Source organism: Trachypithecus francoisi, unplaced genomic scaffold (assembly GCF_009764315.1).
Source record: "Trachypithecus francoisi isolate TF-2019V2 unplaced genomic scaffold, Tfra_2.0 Lachesis_group0, whole genome shotgun sequence".
In the NCBI taxonomy this organism is placed as follows: domain Eukaryota; kingdom Metazoa; phylum Chordata; class Mammalia; order Primates; family Cercopithecidae; genus Trachypithecus; species Trachypithecus francoisi.
This window is the reverse complement of record NW_022681453.1, coordinates 135,412,379-135,429,279: the sequence shown is the minus strand read 5'-3', so window position 1 is coordinate 135,429,279 and position 16,901 is coordinate 135,412,379. Positions and strand designations below refer to the sequence as shown.

The window sequence follows — 16,901 nt, the reverse complement described above, 5'->3', positions numbered from 1 at the left end:
ACACTCCTGAGACACTGTGGCTAATCAACAATCCTTCCTCCTTTGGACAGAAGAAAGCCATGGGTTTTGACAGCAGACACACCCAGGTTCAAATCTAAGTCCCACCCCTTCCAAGTTGTGGGGCTTCAGGGAAGTCATTTGATCATCTAAGTTTAGTTCCTACACCTGTAAGATAGAAAGAAAATCTACCTTACAAGGTTGGCGGGAGGATTTAGTGGGATAACCTGTGCAAAGCATATTAGCATCTGGTCCCTAGTAGGTCCTCATAAGTTTAAATGCCCTTCTAAGGCACTGTATTTTCCACTTCTTCCTCCCTCTAGATCTTTCCCTCTAGGCCACAGATATAACAGGTCTTCTAAATATACTGTCTTTTCTGTCTACTGCACTGAAAAATGATAATTTTCAAGAATTCAGGAGAATAGGTCAAAGTCTTTGAGGGGAGTGGTGGAGGGAATAAAAGGAATCAGGGTTTCTTGAAGAAATGGCTGATTCCAGGTCTGGGGCCAGAAATACCCAAGATGAACCTGGAACATCTCACCAGCTCAGAAAGCAAGGAAGTTATCAAAGACAGCTGGTTGTCAAATGAATCAGCAGCTTGAAAAGGCTCTCTGCCAAAGATGGAACAACTTGAGCACCAAAAGGATAATAAATAATTTGCAGTCATGAAATCCAAGAGTCCACAATGATACTAAAACAACCAAATAAACCTCATTAGTCACCTTTGGCAGATGTTAGGGGAACCAACTCAGTATTTTAAACACTGGCAAATAAAGGGAAAGAATTAATGCTGCCCATACTTTGGGGTAATCAAAGTAGTTTCCGAAAAGTTTATCTTTATAGAAGTACTTCAGCTGACAAATAAATAAAGAATGATAGAATTATTATTACCATTAGCATTTCATTATAATTTGTAACCCCTAATAAAATAACAAAATAAAAAGGCTGCCAGCATCATGAAAAAAGAGATATCAACCACGTATCACGTACCTCCTGAGGGAAACACACAGCATCACCTATGAAGTGCTCTTTCCCCACCACCCAGTCTGCATTGAACCTAAGCCTCATAAAGTCTCAAGAACTAATTACAGATTTATAGGAAATACAAGGAAGAACAGGTTAAATGACACCATGATGCTGATATCAGTAAAATTCAGACTATGGGCAAGTCTATAGGGAAAACAACCCAATTTTGATTATAGGTAGTTAATTGTCCCCTAAGAGCATTGTTAACATTCTGAGATACAAGTTTTCAGCTTTTTTTAATGCATATATACTATAAAAATGGGATTATCCTAACATTGTTCTGTGACTTTTTTGCTAAATTAATAAATAGCAGACAGCCATCTATATCTACAACACAGGTATAATTCATTCTTTTAAACAACTTTGTAGTATTCCATAGTGTGGATATGCCATAATTCATAAAGTCAACTTTATCTTTGCATAGCTGTATTTCTAAACGATCACTCTTTAAACTTCTGCATTAAGAACAGAGTTTTCAGTGAATGCTGGTGGTTTGGCGATGGAGCTTTGATGAGGAACAAGATATTGGTGTAATCTGAGAATACCTCTCTACAAAATGCTAATCAATTATAATCTGATTTGGAGAATTTAATGCAGAAAATCCTGGCAGACACCAACCCACTCAGGGGATGGAGGTTAACAGCACGTGACCCTCCTGGTGTGTAGCAGTGAGATGAACAAGGAATAACTTTATGTGGTGGTGTTGCCCAGAATGTGTGCCTAAGTCTGGTCGTGGGGAAGCATCAGACAGAACCATCTCCACCCTACAGAATATAAGTCTGGTCAAGAACTGTCAGGAAGATAAAAGACAAGAAAAGATCAAGGAATTGTTCCCAATGAAGGCATCTAAACAACAGATATGACAATTACATGTGACATGACTTCCTGGACAGGATCCTGGGCCTGAGAGGGGAAAAAGGCACAGTGGGACAGTCGGTAACATTTGAATGGGATGTAAAAGTTGTCCAAATCAAAATGGAGTCACTTGTGTTAAAAAAAAAATACCCTGACAAATGGAGCTGGGGAAGGCCAAGCATAAATGCCTGATAACAAGAATTACCATAAAAGGCACCTTGTATTAGTCCATTTTCATACTGCTATGAATAAATACCTGAGACTGTGTAATTTATAAAGAAAAAGAAGTTTAATGGACTCACAGTTCCCCATGGCTGGGGAGGCCTCACAATCATGGTAGAAGGCAAAGGAGGAGCAAAGGCATGTCTTACATGACAGTAGGCAAGAGAGTGTGTGCAGGGGAACTGCCCTTTATAAAACCATCAGATCTCATTAGACTTATTCACTATCATGAGAATAGCAAGGGAAAAACCTGCCCCCTGATTCAGTACCTCCCACCAGGTCCCTCCCATGACACGTGGGGATTACGGGAGCTATAATTCAAGGTGAGATTTGGGTGGGGACGCAGATAAACCATATCATGCCACAAAAATCACAACCTCACAAAATGTCATTGCAACCTTACACACACACAAAAATCTGCCCAGCAACTGCCTGTTTAACCTCAGACTGGTACTACTCTTGTTAATGATTCTTTAGCCAAGGATAATTACTTCAAAACCATCATATAATCCTCCTCACGTTTCCTTTAAAAACCTTTGTCTTCCTTTACCTCCCTGAATATGCACACAGTTTACAATGGCACGTGTATTCCCATTGCAGTGCCCATCATTTTCTTTTAGTCTCTCTCTGCTATTTAGGTTGACAAACATCTGTGGGTTAGAGGTTAGTGTTGCACAGAAACTGATTTCCAGGTTGTGGGGGTTACATGCTGGTTATGTAGGACGTCCCTGTTTTGGAGATACACATACTGAAGTGTTTTGTGGTAATGAAATATTCTTTTGTGGTAATATTCATATTATCATGTCTGCAACTTGCTCTCCAAATATCCAGAAAAAGCCTAGAAAGTGGGTGATGGAGCAAACACAGTAAAATATCAACAGCCCAGGAATTGGGCGGGCATATGGGAGTTCTTCATACACACCTGGAGGCAACTTGACAAGGCTCTCAAGGTCCTGTACTCCAATCTGGCTCATGACCCGCTCGTTTTCCGCAATAGCCCGTGCTTGGGCCTGAGTGATATGTCTCTCCAACATTTCAAACTCATCCAGCCGCTGCTTATAGAGCTCCCGAATCTGGCAGGGGGATGATCAAATGCACAGAAATATGGTGAGACTACTTACCATTACTTAGCTTTACTCAGCCCTACCCCAGGATCAGGGCTTCCAGTGAAGCACAGAATAGTCAGAGAACTATTGCAACCACCTGGTCTGACCTACTAGATCTGAAAACTGAGACCCATAGAGGGGAAAGGTTTAAAGGTTTCACAGTAAGGCCAGTAACAGACTCGAGCTTGGTTACCTGTCTCCTGGCTTCACAGTAAAGAGAGCTGCCATCCAAACAGTGAAATACCAAATACAAGTTAGCACACTTCCTGTGGTGCCACCCAGATCCCCATTCAAGGAAGGACTTGTTCCCTAGCTACAGGTAACGTCATCAGCAGACAGCCCCTTCACAGTCCACCTAAGCTGCTGGAAAGGAGTCACCTGAGACCATGTCTTTTCTGCAGCACCCATATCCTGTGTCTGAGAGAGGCAGGGGTATAAAGGCCTGGCCATTTTGACCCAAAGAGAGAAACTCTGACAGGCAATACTCTCTCCAGGGCAACGTACTGCATTTGTCAAAGCTTGTTGACAAATGCATCATCAGAGTTCAGCTTCTTCCATGGCTCACTCCTTCTTCCGGTCCCTTCCCCTCACAGGTGTTGATAGCTAACAAACACCTGTAGCCCAAACTCTGTCACAGTACTTGTGCCCAGAGAGTCCACTTGGATGCCCAACATACTCCTCAAGACTAATTACAGATTGACTAGTCAATCAGCCAAACTTCTGATCCATATTTTCTGGTTCAGACTTCTCGAGGCAAGAAGCAGAGAACTCACCAGTGCGGGTAATATGAAAGAGTTTGCATTAGCCAGGCATGGTGGTGTGCACCTGTAGTCCCAGCTACTTGGCAGGCAAGAGAATTACTTGAGCCTAGGAGTGCAAGATCAGACTGGGCAACACAGTGAAACCCTGTTTCTTTCTTTTCCTTTCTTTTTTTTTTTTTTTTTTTTTGAGACAGAGTTTTGCTCTTGTTGCCCAGGCTGCAGTGCAATGGCATGACCTCGGCTCACTGAAACCTCTGCCTCTCAGGTTCAGGCGATTCTCCTGCCTCAGCCTCTGAAGCAGCTAGGAATACAGGCGCCCGCCATGCTGCCCAGCTAATTTTTTGTATATTTTTTAGTAAAGATGGGGTTTCACCATGTTGGTCAGGCTGGTCTTGAACTCCTGACCTCAGGTGATCTACCCACCTCAGCCTCCCAAAGTGCTGGGATTGCAGACATGAGCCCCTGCACCCAGTCTTATTTTCCTTTCTTATTTATTTATTTTTTAGAACTGGAGTCTTGCTTTGTGGCTTGGCCTGGAGTACAGTGGTGCAATCACAGCTCACCCCTGCCTGCTCTTCCTGGGGTCAAAGGATCCTCCTGCCTCAGCCTCCAAGTAGCTGGGACTACAGGCATACACCACCATATCCAGCTAATTTTTAAATTTTTTGTAGACATGGGGTCTCAAACTCCTGGACTCAAGTAATCCTCCCATCTCAGCCTCCCAAAGTGCTGGGATTACAGGCATGAGCCACCATGCTCGGCCAACCCCATTTCTTTTAAAGAAAAAGAAAAAAACAGTTAATGTAGGAAGACAGTGTTCCTTATTGTATTCTTAAAGTTGGTGGGATCGCAAAGATGTTTACTTAGTCATTCTTTTAATAAAGATTTATTGTGTACCCAGGCGTGGTGGCGGGCACTTGTAATCCTGGCTATTTGGGAGGCTGAGGCAGGAGAATCACTTGAACCCAGGAGGCAGAGGTTGCAGTGAGTTGAGACTGCACCATTGCACTCCAGCCTGGGCAACAGGAGCGAAATTCCATCTTAAAAAAAATATATTTATTGTGTAATTACCATTTACATTTGGGGAAATGAATCAGATATGGTTTCTGCCCTTAAAGAGTTTACAGTTTAGCAGGAGGGGCCTGGCAAGGATACAAATAGGTGAAATCAACTCTTAAAAGTGCTATGATAGCATATGAATGAGGATATAAGGAAGGCTAAGAGGAATTAACTAAATATTTCTGGGGTCAGGAAACGCCTTTCAGGAGACAGTGGCCTAGGACAGTTCCTCAGATATAAAGTACTATGTTCTATGTCATGTGTTTTATTATTTGGGTCTGCTGACAATCTCTGACCCTAATTTTTGGATGTAGGAATTAGCATCTTATCCAAATAACAAGGCCAACTATCACTTACTGAGGGCTTACTGTGTTGTAAATACTCAATATTGTAAATGCTTTACTGTATTGACTTATTTAATCCTCAAAACAACCAACCCATGGGGTGAATATTATTATCTGCATTTTAAAGATAAGGAAATTGAGGCATATAGAAGTAAATACCACCCAAGGTCATATAGATGGTATGTGCAGGAGCCAGGACTTGAACCCAGAGTGTATGGTTCCAGAGCATTTGCTCTTAATCATTAGACCATGCGATATTTCTATAGGTGGTCCTGGGGAAGATCAGCTGCCAAGGGGGTTATCTGAGGGAAAACTCAGGCAATGCAGACACTCATACGGAAGAGTGATTATTGCTTCTCCCAGGGAGAACGAATTTGAGTCCTGTACAGACAGTCATATGGCAGTGACATCTAGAGACAAGTGAGGAAAAGGAAAGAACAACAGATGACAAAAAAGGAAAGAGGGAGAGGAACATAGGTATAAGAACAGCAACATTGCCGGGCATGTTGGCTCACGTCTGTAATCCCAGCACTTTGGGAGGCCAAGGCAGGTGGATCATGAGGTCAGGAGTTCAAGACCAGTCTGGCCAACATAGTGAAACCCTGTCTTTACTAAAAACACAAAAAATTAGCCTGGTGTGGTGGTGTGCGCTTGTAATCCCAGCTACTTGGGAGGCTGAGGCAGGAGAATCACATGAACCCAGGAGGTGGAGGTTGCAGTGAGCTGAGATCACTCCACTGCCCTCCAGCCCAGGCGACAGTGCGAGACTCTGTCTCAAAAAAAAAGAAAAAAAAAACAAAAATCTAGCAACATTACAGAAGTGGAATAACAGATGCCTGCTCTTTTCAAAGTTTCTTTTTTTGTAATTACAAAATTAATTCATGTACATTGCAAAATTCAGACAATACAGAAATGTGCAAAAAAAAGTTAAATGTCCCATAAGAGTATTGTTAACATTTTGTTGTAAAAGTTTTCAGCTTTTTTTTGTAGAGACAGGGTCTTGCTATGTTGCCCAGGCTCATCAAAAAAAAAAAAAAGTTTTCAGCTTTTTTCCCATGCATATATATTATAAAAAATGAAATTATCCTAACATTGTTCTATGGCTTTTTTACTAAATTAATAAATGGCAGGCCAGGCGCGGTGACACACGCTTGTAATCCTAGCACTTTGGGAGGCTGAGGTGGGCAGATAACTTGAGATCAGGAGTTGGAGACCAGCCTGGCCAACATGGTGAAACCCCATCTCTACTAAAAATACAAAAATTAGCCAGGCATGGTGGTGCATGCCTGTAATCCCAGCTACTTGGGAGGCTGAGGCAGGAGAATCGCTTGAACCCAGGAGACGGAAGTTGTAGTGAGCCAAGATCGCGCCACTGCACTCCAGACTGGGTGGTATAGTGGCTACTTACAGGACAGATACTGAGAAGACAGAATCCGATGAACTGGGTGACTGGTCATGGGGTTTATAGGTTTATAATGCTCCATATATTCTGGCTCATGTGAATGACAGGGATGTGAGTCCAAAGTTCGAGGGCAAGGTCTGGCTGGGTAGGCTGAAGTCTTAGCAGAGTGAATGTGGTGACCCATGAATCACAGAGTACAGGGTCCCAGCCAGGGGCTCTGGCTGCACTTAAGGAAGCCTATAATCCATGGAGGAGGCGAGGCTGGTCCTATAAGTATCTCATATACTGTATAGGTCTTCATTTTGTTAATGTCTATCTACCTCAGCTAGGTTGAAAGCTACAGAGGACAGGATGTGTGTGTGAGGGTGGGTGTGCCCGAACACTGGCGTTTTTATTCACTGCTGAATCCCCACTGCCTAGAACAGAGTATGACATCCAGCAGACATTCAACAAATGTATTAAGTGAAGGAATGACTCAAGTTAAGGACGTGGGATGCATGTCACTTAAGGGGCAGGTAGAGGACAGAACAGAAAGGAGAAGAAGAAGATCTGAGAGGCAGGAGGCACAACGGGGTAAAGGATCGGGTATGGGAGAAGTGCCCACAAGTTTAAGGGAGTCCTCAGTAGTGTGGCCAGCAGAGGCGGACTCAGCACAGAGGCCCCAAGTCAGCTGGTTTTCTCCTTATACAGACGAGGAAGCAGAGTTGCTGTTCTAGAGACTAGACACGCTTCCTAAAATCTGCGCATGAATGGCCAGTCAAGATTGTGATTTGTGATACAAAGGCACCCCAAAGCCGGGTGACTTTTGGCTTTATCACCTCCATGGAACAACTATTCAGCGGTCTGCCACAGTCATTCATTGATATACGCAATATATAACGTATGTGTCTAGAGAAATACAGACAGGTGCTATAGATATATGCCGCACGTTGTGTGGTATGTGTGGTATTTGCATATGTGTGTGTATGGATAGAGCGTCCTTCCACTAGAATGTCGGGCCCACGGACACTTCGGCATGATGGGCTGTTTCTCAGCTGCAGCCCCATTTCCTGGAACAGCGCCTGGCACCTGGCCGGCGCTGACGCGTGCCGAGCGCTGAGTCCCCGGCACCGCCGCGTTACCTGCTGCAGCTGGTCCACGAACTCCTCGTGGCGTTTATTTTCGCTGCCGCGGGCCTTGATCAAACTTGCGCTCACTTCGTCGCCGATGACCTCGGCAGAGTACAAGTTGCGGAAGACACCGGTGAGCAAGTGCGAGATATCTTGGGTGCGCAGCGAGGAGGGGCGCACACGAAGCAGCTGAGGCTCGGGACGCGCCGCCAGCGCAGGCTGCGTGAAGCGACGTGGCCGGGCTGCGAAGTTGTAGTGGAAGCCCTCGGAGTAGGAGAGGGAGGAATACAAGGACTTCCAGGTGGGCTGGCTGGGGCTGCTGGACCCGGCTGGTGGCGAAGTTGGCGCCCACATTGTCCCCTGGCACTCGTTGGTCCGGGACGCTAAAGATCCCCGCGTTATGGAGCTCCTGGTCTCCATGGCAACTGAGACGCGGCTAACTCCCTGCTGCACTTCTGCTTCCGGCCCTACCCCTTCCGCCTTGCCTTTCTCTCGGATCACGTCATCGCTGTGGTCATCGTAAACATTCGCATCTTCAGCATCGCCCTTTTAAAAGTGAGCTTACTAAGCGTGAGGACCCATAGAGAAAGGTTTAATTGACACAGCCAGGCCTGTCTGCAAAACCTTGTACCTAACTACCTACCTTCATCCATTCTTTAATTTGTTAAGCAACTGTTCCATTCACTCATCATATTTATTGTGTAAAGATTGTGTTTCAGGTCTGTGCTGGTAGCTGAAGATACTAAAGAAGTATGATGCTGCTTCTGCCTTCAGGAAGTGCGCAGTTGTGTATGTGTGTGTTTGTGATGAGGGCGGTGGGTGTGGAGGTAACAGTAAAACAACTGTACTTTAGTGGATTAAGGCTAAGGTGGAGATAAATATTGGTTGTCATGGAACTACAAAGGAGGACAGGAACTTAGTCTGTAGAAGGAGTGATTACTTCTTGGAACAAATGAAAACCAAGCAGAGATTTCAAAGAATGAGTAGACTGAACATCATTAGTCATCAGGGAAGTGGAAATTAAAACCACAATGCAGTACTACAGTTAGTAGAATGATAAAAAACAAAAAAGTACTTAAATAAGAGCCAGGTGTGTGTGGTGGCTCACACCTGTAATCCCAACACTTTGGGAGGCTGAGGCAGGAGGATCACTTGAAGCCAGGAGTTTGAGACCAGCCTGGGCAACATAGGGAGACCCCATGTCTACAAAATATTTAAAAATGTGGGAAGGGCTGAAAGAAATTCAGGAGGAGTGGAACTTAAAAGAGTGTGAGGGTGGAGGAATGGCACTGATAGGTTAGGGCCAGATCATAAGCGGGTTGTTAGGCCACAATAGGGAATTTGGACTTTATTTTGAGGGCAGTAGGAGGTTCATCAAGGGTCTTAAGCTGGGGCATGTCGTGGTCAGCTCTGTTTTACTAAGATCATCCTGATTGCTATGAGAATAGACAAGAGAGGCAAGAGGCATCAGAAAGTTCAGTGAGGAAACTAGCACAGAGGTTAGGAAAGAGATGAAGGGAGATTGGATGAGAGAGAGGGAACTGAATTGGAGATAGATCCGAAAAGTAGAATTGACAAGACTTGCTGGTGGATAATGGGAGGTAAGAAACAGGCACCAAGAATAACTCCCAGGTATCCTGTGTGTGCAATCAGCGGGGTGATTACAGCGTCACTGAGATGGAGAAGAGGACTGCATTTGTCCAGGGCAGTAGCATGACATCACATTGACTGTTGTCATTTGCACAGCATGGCTTTTGCTCACAGGTGATACAGCCAACCACTTTATACTCCACGGTGAGTTTGCTTGCCTTACATCCTGAAACTCACTTCCAGAGATGATTGCTAAGATGCTTGCCCACACACCTGGGCTACTTCCACTTCTATTTCTCTTGGTTGGTCCTGGCTCTCTCTTTTGTCCTTTCCAGTACTTTTCTGTCCTGAGAGCTGAGAAGCCAGGGCCGCCTGCCCTGGACTGCATACTTGAGAGGCCCATCTCTGGCTGTCCCCCAACTGCACTCTTTCCCACAGAGTAAAAGACCACAGGGCCAAGATGATGTGCCCCGTGCCCCTTCTCCAGGTACATGGGACCCCGAAAGTATGTGCCCACATGTCCTGAGTTCATTCCAGGGCCTATGCAGGCCTCTTCTTTAAGTCAGCCTCTCAGGGCTGACTTAAAAGCGTAGCTATGGTGAGGGGAGGAGGAGGGAAGTGGAGGGAGCTATGGCAAACAAGCATTTCTCCAATTTTCCACAAGCATGCAAGGCCCCCAGTGGTGCAGGAAGGAGCTGTGGGTAGGAAGAGGGGTGTAACAGTCTGGGGCCTCCATTGCTCTAATGTGGCAAATGGAGCCCCAATTGGGTGGTCTTGTCAGTTAGGAGCAGTTCCGCTTGTGGAGGCTCCCTGGCCCCCTTCCCTGTTATAGGGAAGGACAGGACAATGGACTCTTGCCATTACTTTTGGCTTCTCCATCCTGCCTCTAGACAGCCTCAGAGACAGTCACAGTGTCTGACTAGCCTGGGAGAGGTCTCCCTTTGCATGACCCCTCCCACCCTCTGGCTCCAGGCTAAGGTCACCAGCAACCCTCCTGTCTCTCCAGTGGCAACAGCCACCCCTCAGTCCTCATCTCAGCAGCCTCTGGTGCTGCTACCCATTCCCTCCAACTGATGCACTCTCTTCCCTATTTCTTCTGTGCATCACCTATCTCCACCCTCGGGTCCCTGTTCTACCAATATCTCTCTGCTTGATAAACTGGATTCATCCCTGATTCCACCATGCCTGGCATTCAATTTCTGTTTGCTCCCTGGCTAACTGGAGAAATGAATGACTGCAACCCTGCACTGGTAACAGGGCTCAGGTCACTTTTGGAACCACTCTTCAGCTCCCCTCCCCTGGGGACTTCATCAGCACAAAGGGAATTCCTTGTGAGTCACTGTCTTCATTTTATAACCTGTTCTATTGACCACATTTTTGTTTGTTTGTTTACCTCTGGGTTCCCACACACATTTTTGGCCTTTACATTTTTTTTCACTGCTTTTTTCTTTTTGAGACAGGTTCTCACTCCATCACCCAGGCTGGGGTGCAGGGGTATGATCATGGCTCATTGCAGCCTCAACCTCCTGGGCTCAGGCAATCCCCCTGCCTCGGCCTCCTGAGTAGCTGGGACCACAGGTGTGCACCACCATGCCCAGCTAATATTTAAAATTATCTGTAGAGACAAGGTCTTCCTATGTTGCCCAGGCTGGTCTCAAACACCTAGATTCAAGCAATCCTCCTGCCTTCACCTCCTGAAATGTTGGGATTACAGGCATGAGCCACTGCACCTGGCGTTTGGCTTTTTTTTTTTTTTTTTTTTTGAGATGGAGTCTTGCCCTGTCCCCCAAGCTGGAGTGCAGTGTTGTAATCTTGGCTCACTGCAAACTCCCCCTCTCAGGTTCAAGCGATTCTCCTGCCTCAGCCTCCTGAGTAGCTGGGATTACAGGCACACACCACCATGCCCGGCTAATTTTTGTATTTTTAGTAGAGATGGGGTTTCACCATGTTGGCCAGGCTGGTCTCGAACTCCTGACCTCGTGATCCACCCACCTCAGCCTCCCAAACTGTTGGGATTACAGGCGTGAGACACCGCGCCCAGCCAGATGTCCAACGTTTTGATTGCAAGGAAATTTTTGCTTATCTGTGGTGGTGGATATAATGAACATTATGCATGGACCCTTTTTTTTTTCAGCTTATCAGCTGTTATTAGTGTTAGCATATTTGATGTGTGGCCCAAGACAATTCTTCTTCAGGTGTGGCCCAGGGAAGCCAAAAGATTGGAGACCTGTGTATAAAAACAAATTCAAATAGTACATAAATAATGAAAAGGAAGTGTCTTCCTCTCAGTCCTTTCCCCCAAATTATTAGAGTATGTCTGCATACTTTCAGCTGTTTTTTCTGCCTGCATGAACACTGATATTTGTCAAGACATTTAAAAAATTGTTTAAAAACAGGCCAGGCATGGTGGCTTATGCCTGTAATCCCAGCACTTTGGAAGGCTGAGCAGGTGGATTGCTTGAGACCAGGAGTTAAGACTAGCCTGGCCAACATGACGAACCCTGTCACTGCTAAAAATACAAAAATTAGCCAGACATGGTGGCACATGCCTGTAATCCCAGCTACTTGGGAAGCCAAGACACATGAATTGCTTGAACCTGGGAGGCAGAGGTTGTAGTGAGCTGAGATAGTGCCACTGCACTCCAGCCTAGGTGACAGAGTAAGACTCTGTCTCAAAAAAAAAAAAAAAAAAAAAGGCCGGGCGCGGTGGCTCAAGCCTGTAATCCCAGCACTTTGGGAGGCCGAGACGGGCGGATCACGAGGTCAGGAGATCGAGACCATCCTGGCTAATACGGTGAAACCCCGTCTCTACTAAAAATACAAAAACTAGCCGGGCGAGGTGGCGGGCGCCTGTAGTCCCAGCTACTCGGGAGGCTGAGGCAGGAGAATGGCGGAAACCGGGAGGCGGAGCTTGCAGTGAGCTGAGATCTGGCCACTGCACTCCAGTCCGGGCGACAGAGCGAGACTCCGCCTCAAAAAAAAAAAAAAAAAAAAAAAAAAAAATAATAACACAAGTGAAATAATGTTATACATGGATATTGTCCTGTCATTTGTATTTTTCACTTATTATATCCTATGGCAACTCATGGAGAACTACTTTTTTTTTTTTTTTTTGCTCCTATAAATAATGCTGTAATGAGCAACCTTGTTCATGTTGTATATACTTTGCATAGCTATACAATGTTGCTGTGGAATATCATAGAAGTGCTTGGCCAAAGGTGTGTACATTTTAGTAGCTGAGATACTACCAAAATGCCCTTCAAAAAGATTATACCAGAATATAATCCCATATGCAAAATGTAAGAGTTCATGGACATTTTAAACATGTTTTGAACCATATCCCAGATTTTATCCCTAGCTCACATCTCCCTCCCAAACTCTGGACTTGTACATCCATCATATTCTTGACATCTGGATGGTACCTCAGACTTAATGTGTCCGAAATCGAGTGCCTGCTCCTCCTCAGCCTTCCCCATTTCAGTTAATGGGAGCTCCATTCTTCAGGTGTCCAGGTCCAAAATTTGGAGTCATCCTTGACTCCTCTCTTTCTCTCACAGCCCCCACCCGTAATTCCTGTTGACTCTACCTTCAAAATATATCTGGAATCCTATCAATTTCTACACTCAACTCCTACCTCCAAGGTCTGAGCCACCATCCACTCCCACCTGAATTGGGTATTACAAGAGTGTCCTCACTGGGCTCTTGCTTTAGCCCTTGTCCCTCCATGGTGACTTCCAGTAGTCAGAGGATTCTTTTTACATTAGTCAGATTATGTCCCTCCTGGCTTGAAGCCTTGCAAGTGCTCCCCATTTTGCCCAGAGTAAAAGTTGAATTTTTTTTTTTTTTTTTTTGAGACAGAGTCTCGCTTTTGTTGCCCAGGCTGGAGTGCAGTGGCGCAATCTCAGCTCACCGCAACCTCTGCCTCCCAGATTCAAGCGATTCTCCTACCTCAGCCTCCAGAGTAGCTGGGATTACAGGCATGTGCCATCACGGCCGGCTAATTCTGTATTTTTAGTAGACATGGGGTTTCACCATGTTGGTCAGGCTGGTCTTGAACTTTCGACCTCAGGCAATCCGCCTGCCTCAGCCTCCCAAAGTGCTGGGATTACAGGCATGAGCCACTGCGCCCGGCCAAGTCGAATTCTTTTTTGTTGTTGTTGTTGTTTGAGACAGAGTCTTGCTCCGTTGCCCAGGCTAGAGTGCAATGGTGCAATCTCAGCTCACTGCAACCTCCTCCTCCCGGGTTCAAGTAACTCTCCTGCCTCAGCCTCCCAAGTAACTGGTATTACAGGTGCCCACCACCAACCACTCCCAGCTAATTGCGTGTGTGTGTGTGTGTGTGTGTGTGTGTGTATGTGTATTTTTAGTAGAGACAGGGTTTCACCATGTTGGCCAGCCTGGTCTTGAACTTCTGACCTCAAGTGATCCACCAGCCTCAGCCTCCCAAAGTATTGGAATTACAGGCATGAGCCAACATGCCCAGCGGTAAAACATGAATTCTTACAAGGCCCAACAGGACTTGGTCCCGGTTACTTCTCTTTCTCCTCCCATGATCACCCCAATCCCCACTTCCCGGTTCCCTTGCTCTCACAGCTCCAGCCACACTGGCCTTGTCCTCCTTGCTCCTCCTCCAGCCAATGCCCTCCTGCCTCAGGGTGTATTTCCTGTGCCTGGAATCTTCTGTCCAGATATCTCTAAATGTCTCAGTCCCTCACTTCTGTCAAGGCTTTGCTTGAATGTCACCTTTCCCATAAGATCCAGCCTGATCAACCCCTTTAAAATTTAATTGGCAGGTGGGGCGGTTCACTTGGCGTCAAGAGTTCAAGAGTACCCTGGCCAACATGGTAAAACCCCGTCTCTATTCAAAATACAAAAATTAGGCGGGCGTGGTGCCACACACCTGCAATCCTAGCTACTCAGGAGGCTGAGGCAGGAGAATCACTCAAACTTGGGGGGCAGAGATTGCAGTGAGCTGAGATCACACCACTGCACTCCAGCCTGGGCAACAGAGCGAGACTCTGTCTAAAAAAAAAAAAAAAAAAAATTAACCCTATCCCATTCCTGAAGTCCTTTATCCGACTTTTTTCATTTTGCTTATTATCTGCTAATATCCTATACAATTCGTTTCTTACATTTGTTAAAATATCTCTTTTCTTTCCATTAGAATTTGGGCTCCAAGAGGGCAGGGGTTTTTGGTGTGTTTTGTTCACAGATGATTCCCAAGCCTCTAGAACAGTGCCTAGTACACAGGAGCTGCTCAATAAATATTTGTTGAATAAGTGACATAGCAGAACAGTTTTCAAATGTGGGTCTCTTCAGTTCACACACCCCTTAAGTGTGCTTCCTCCCTCAGGTGAGTTAGCCTCTGCCTCCTCCTTCAGAAAAGGGTCTGAGGGCAAGTTTCCTGACTGTTCCCCACACCAAGCACTATATTCTGCCTCTGGGGTGGAGGTGAGCATTGGGACAGTCCACAGTGAAATGAATATCACAGTTACATTTACAAATGAATACACAATAAAATCTCACAAATATAATTATGGAATAGTAACCCCAAATAATCCCATACTGTCCTGGGACTACCAGCAAGTCCAGTTCATTATGTTATGCCATAGTTCACTATGGCATCCTGGATCCCTGCAAGGTCAGGACCTGAGGATCTGACCCTGCATGACCTGAGGACTCTCACTTTGCCACAGCTGCTCCCTTGAGAGGAGCAGCCTTCACTTCACTTTTCCTCCTGATGCATCTGGTCTTGGGCCCATGACCCTCTGGAGGGAGCTCCTTTGGGAGTTTTGCAGCCCTCAAAAGCAGCAGGGGCATGAGCTTAGACCAACAGCCTCAGGCTGGGCTCTGGCCACCTGGATCTGTAGAGGAGGCCAGGCAGAGGATGGCTGTGGGAATATGAGATTCTGGTGGCCTTCTAGCAGGTACTTATTTGTGCCCTGTACTTGCCATCCATTATTTCTGCCAGTTCTAAGGATGATTATAGCTCCTGATTGAGGAGCTCAGAGAAGTGAAGTCACTTTTCCAAAGTCTTAACAGCAGGAAGCTGCAGAGCCAAGATTTAAACAGCCCCTTCACCCCGTATTCTGGAGCAGGGGCTCTTAAGACAGGGAGGGGGCAGAATAAACCCCATCTACCTCACCTACCCAAGCTGGGCTAGGTTTGCATTTCATGGGGCAGGGACTTGAAAGGGTCAGCCCTGAAGCACGCTTGTAGCCTGACCATCCTGAAAATTGTCATTCTTGGGTTCATAATACCCCCTCCTTAGGCCTCCAGAGAAAGTTGTGGTGGAGAGGCCAAGGGAAGTGGCTTGAGGCAGGCACTGGCACCAACACTAGGTCTCTCTTCCCTGTCTCCAGTGATCCCAGAAACTCCATCACCCCATCCACCCTCACACAGACATGGAAGACTGGGCATGGTCAGGAGAGTGAGATGCCAGAAACTCCCCCATTAAAGAACTAGTCTTTGGGGCATGTGTGGGCCCTCTGTGCACCCAACTAAGCCTGCCAAATAGTCCTCTGAGTCACCGGGATCTCAGGGGATCTTGCACAGGCAACTGAGAACTGGGTTTTGAGGAGGGTAATTTAGGCACCTGGCCAGGGCTGGGCCCACAGACAGCCCTGGGAGTTGAAGGCAGAGGGAGTGAAGGCAAAGGGAATGGAATCCAGCAAATTTGTGGCTTGGAGCAAAGCCTCTTTGCCTCCGCTGAGCTCCAGTCCCTCCACACATGTTCCATCGTACTGCATAGGCTTACCCCCAGCAGGAACCAGCAGAGCACCTCCCAGCCTGTGAGAGCCAGGAGGGGCCGACAGACAGGGGAGGAGAGGAGAGGAGAGGTCTGGAGTGAGGGCTGACCCACAGCTCCGAGCAGCCGCTGGGTTTCTTTATGAGCAGGGCAGGGCCCAGCCCTCCTGTCTGGCAGAACCTGGTTGCTTGTGCCAGCTCTGAGTCAGCAGTGCCCATCCTGCCCAAGAACCCTGGGCTAGGGAGGAGGCTGCAGCTCCTATGTCTGTGTCAGGGGCCAGAGGAGGGATTCTGTGAGGTGGGTTTGGAGCATGCAAAGAAAGAGCCTGGCTGCAGCCCCCACCATGGTACAGAGATAGAGGGAAAAGAGAGGCTCCCAGGTAATGTCCTGGCTTGGGGCCTGGGGCTCAGAGTTGGGAGATGATGTGAATACATGGGAATGATGACCGAGATGAAGCCATGTCCACTCCTGGTGTCAGAGTTTCATTGTGACGCTGCCTAGGAAGAGGAGGGGGGCTTGAGGAGGCCTGACTTGCTGAGTACAGGGGCTTGCAGGCTCCAGGAGTATCAGAGGTGCAGGTGGTAGGCTCCAAGACCTGAGGAGGCCCCCAGAGGGCAGAGAAGGGGACTCTTCTTCCCCGCTGGCCCCCTGTATGGAGGTCCAAAGCAAGGCCTGCCAGTAT

At 46.7% G+C, this 16,901-nt stretch overlaps 1 protein-coding gene across 3 annotated transcripts in view; it reads right to left on the bottom strand.

The window, feature by feature from the left end:
• The window catches only part of DLEC1 (DLEC1 cilia and flagella associated protein), a 67,886-nt gene extending 59,370 nt beyond the window's left edge, over nt 1-8,516 (bottom strand). For all 3 annotated transcript variants that reach the window (XM_033212038.1, XM_033212039.1, XM_033212040.1), the window contains exons 1-2: nt 7,894-8,516; nt 3,023-3,173 (exon numbers count right to left, since the gene is read on the bottom strand). In XM_033212038.1, the coding sequence (XP_033067929.1) occupies nt 3,023-3,173; nt 7,894-8,301 (559 nt within the window). In that variant the 5' untranslated portion in view covers nt 8,302-8,516. The remainder of the gene's footprint in view (nt 1-3,022; nt 3,174-7,893) is intronic.
• Nucleotides 8,517-16,901: the final 8,385 nt, after the last annotated feature.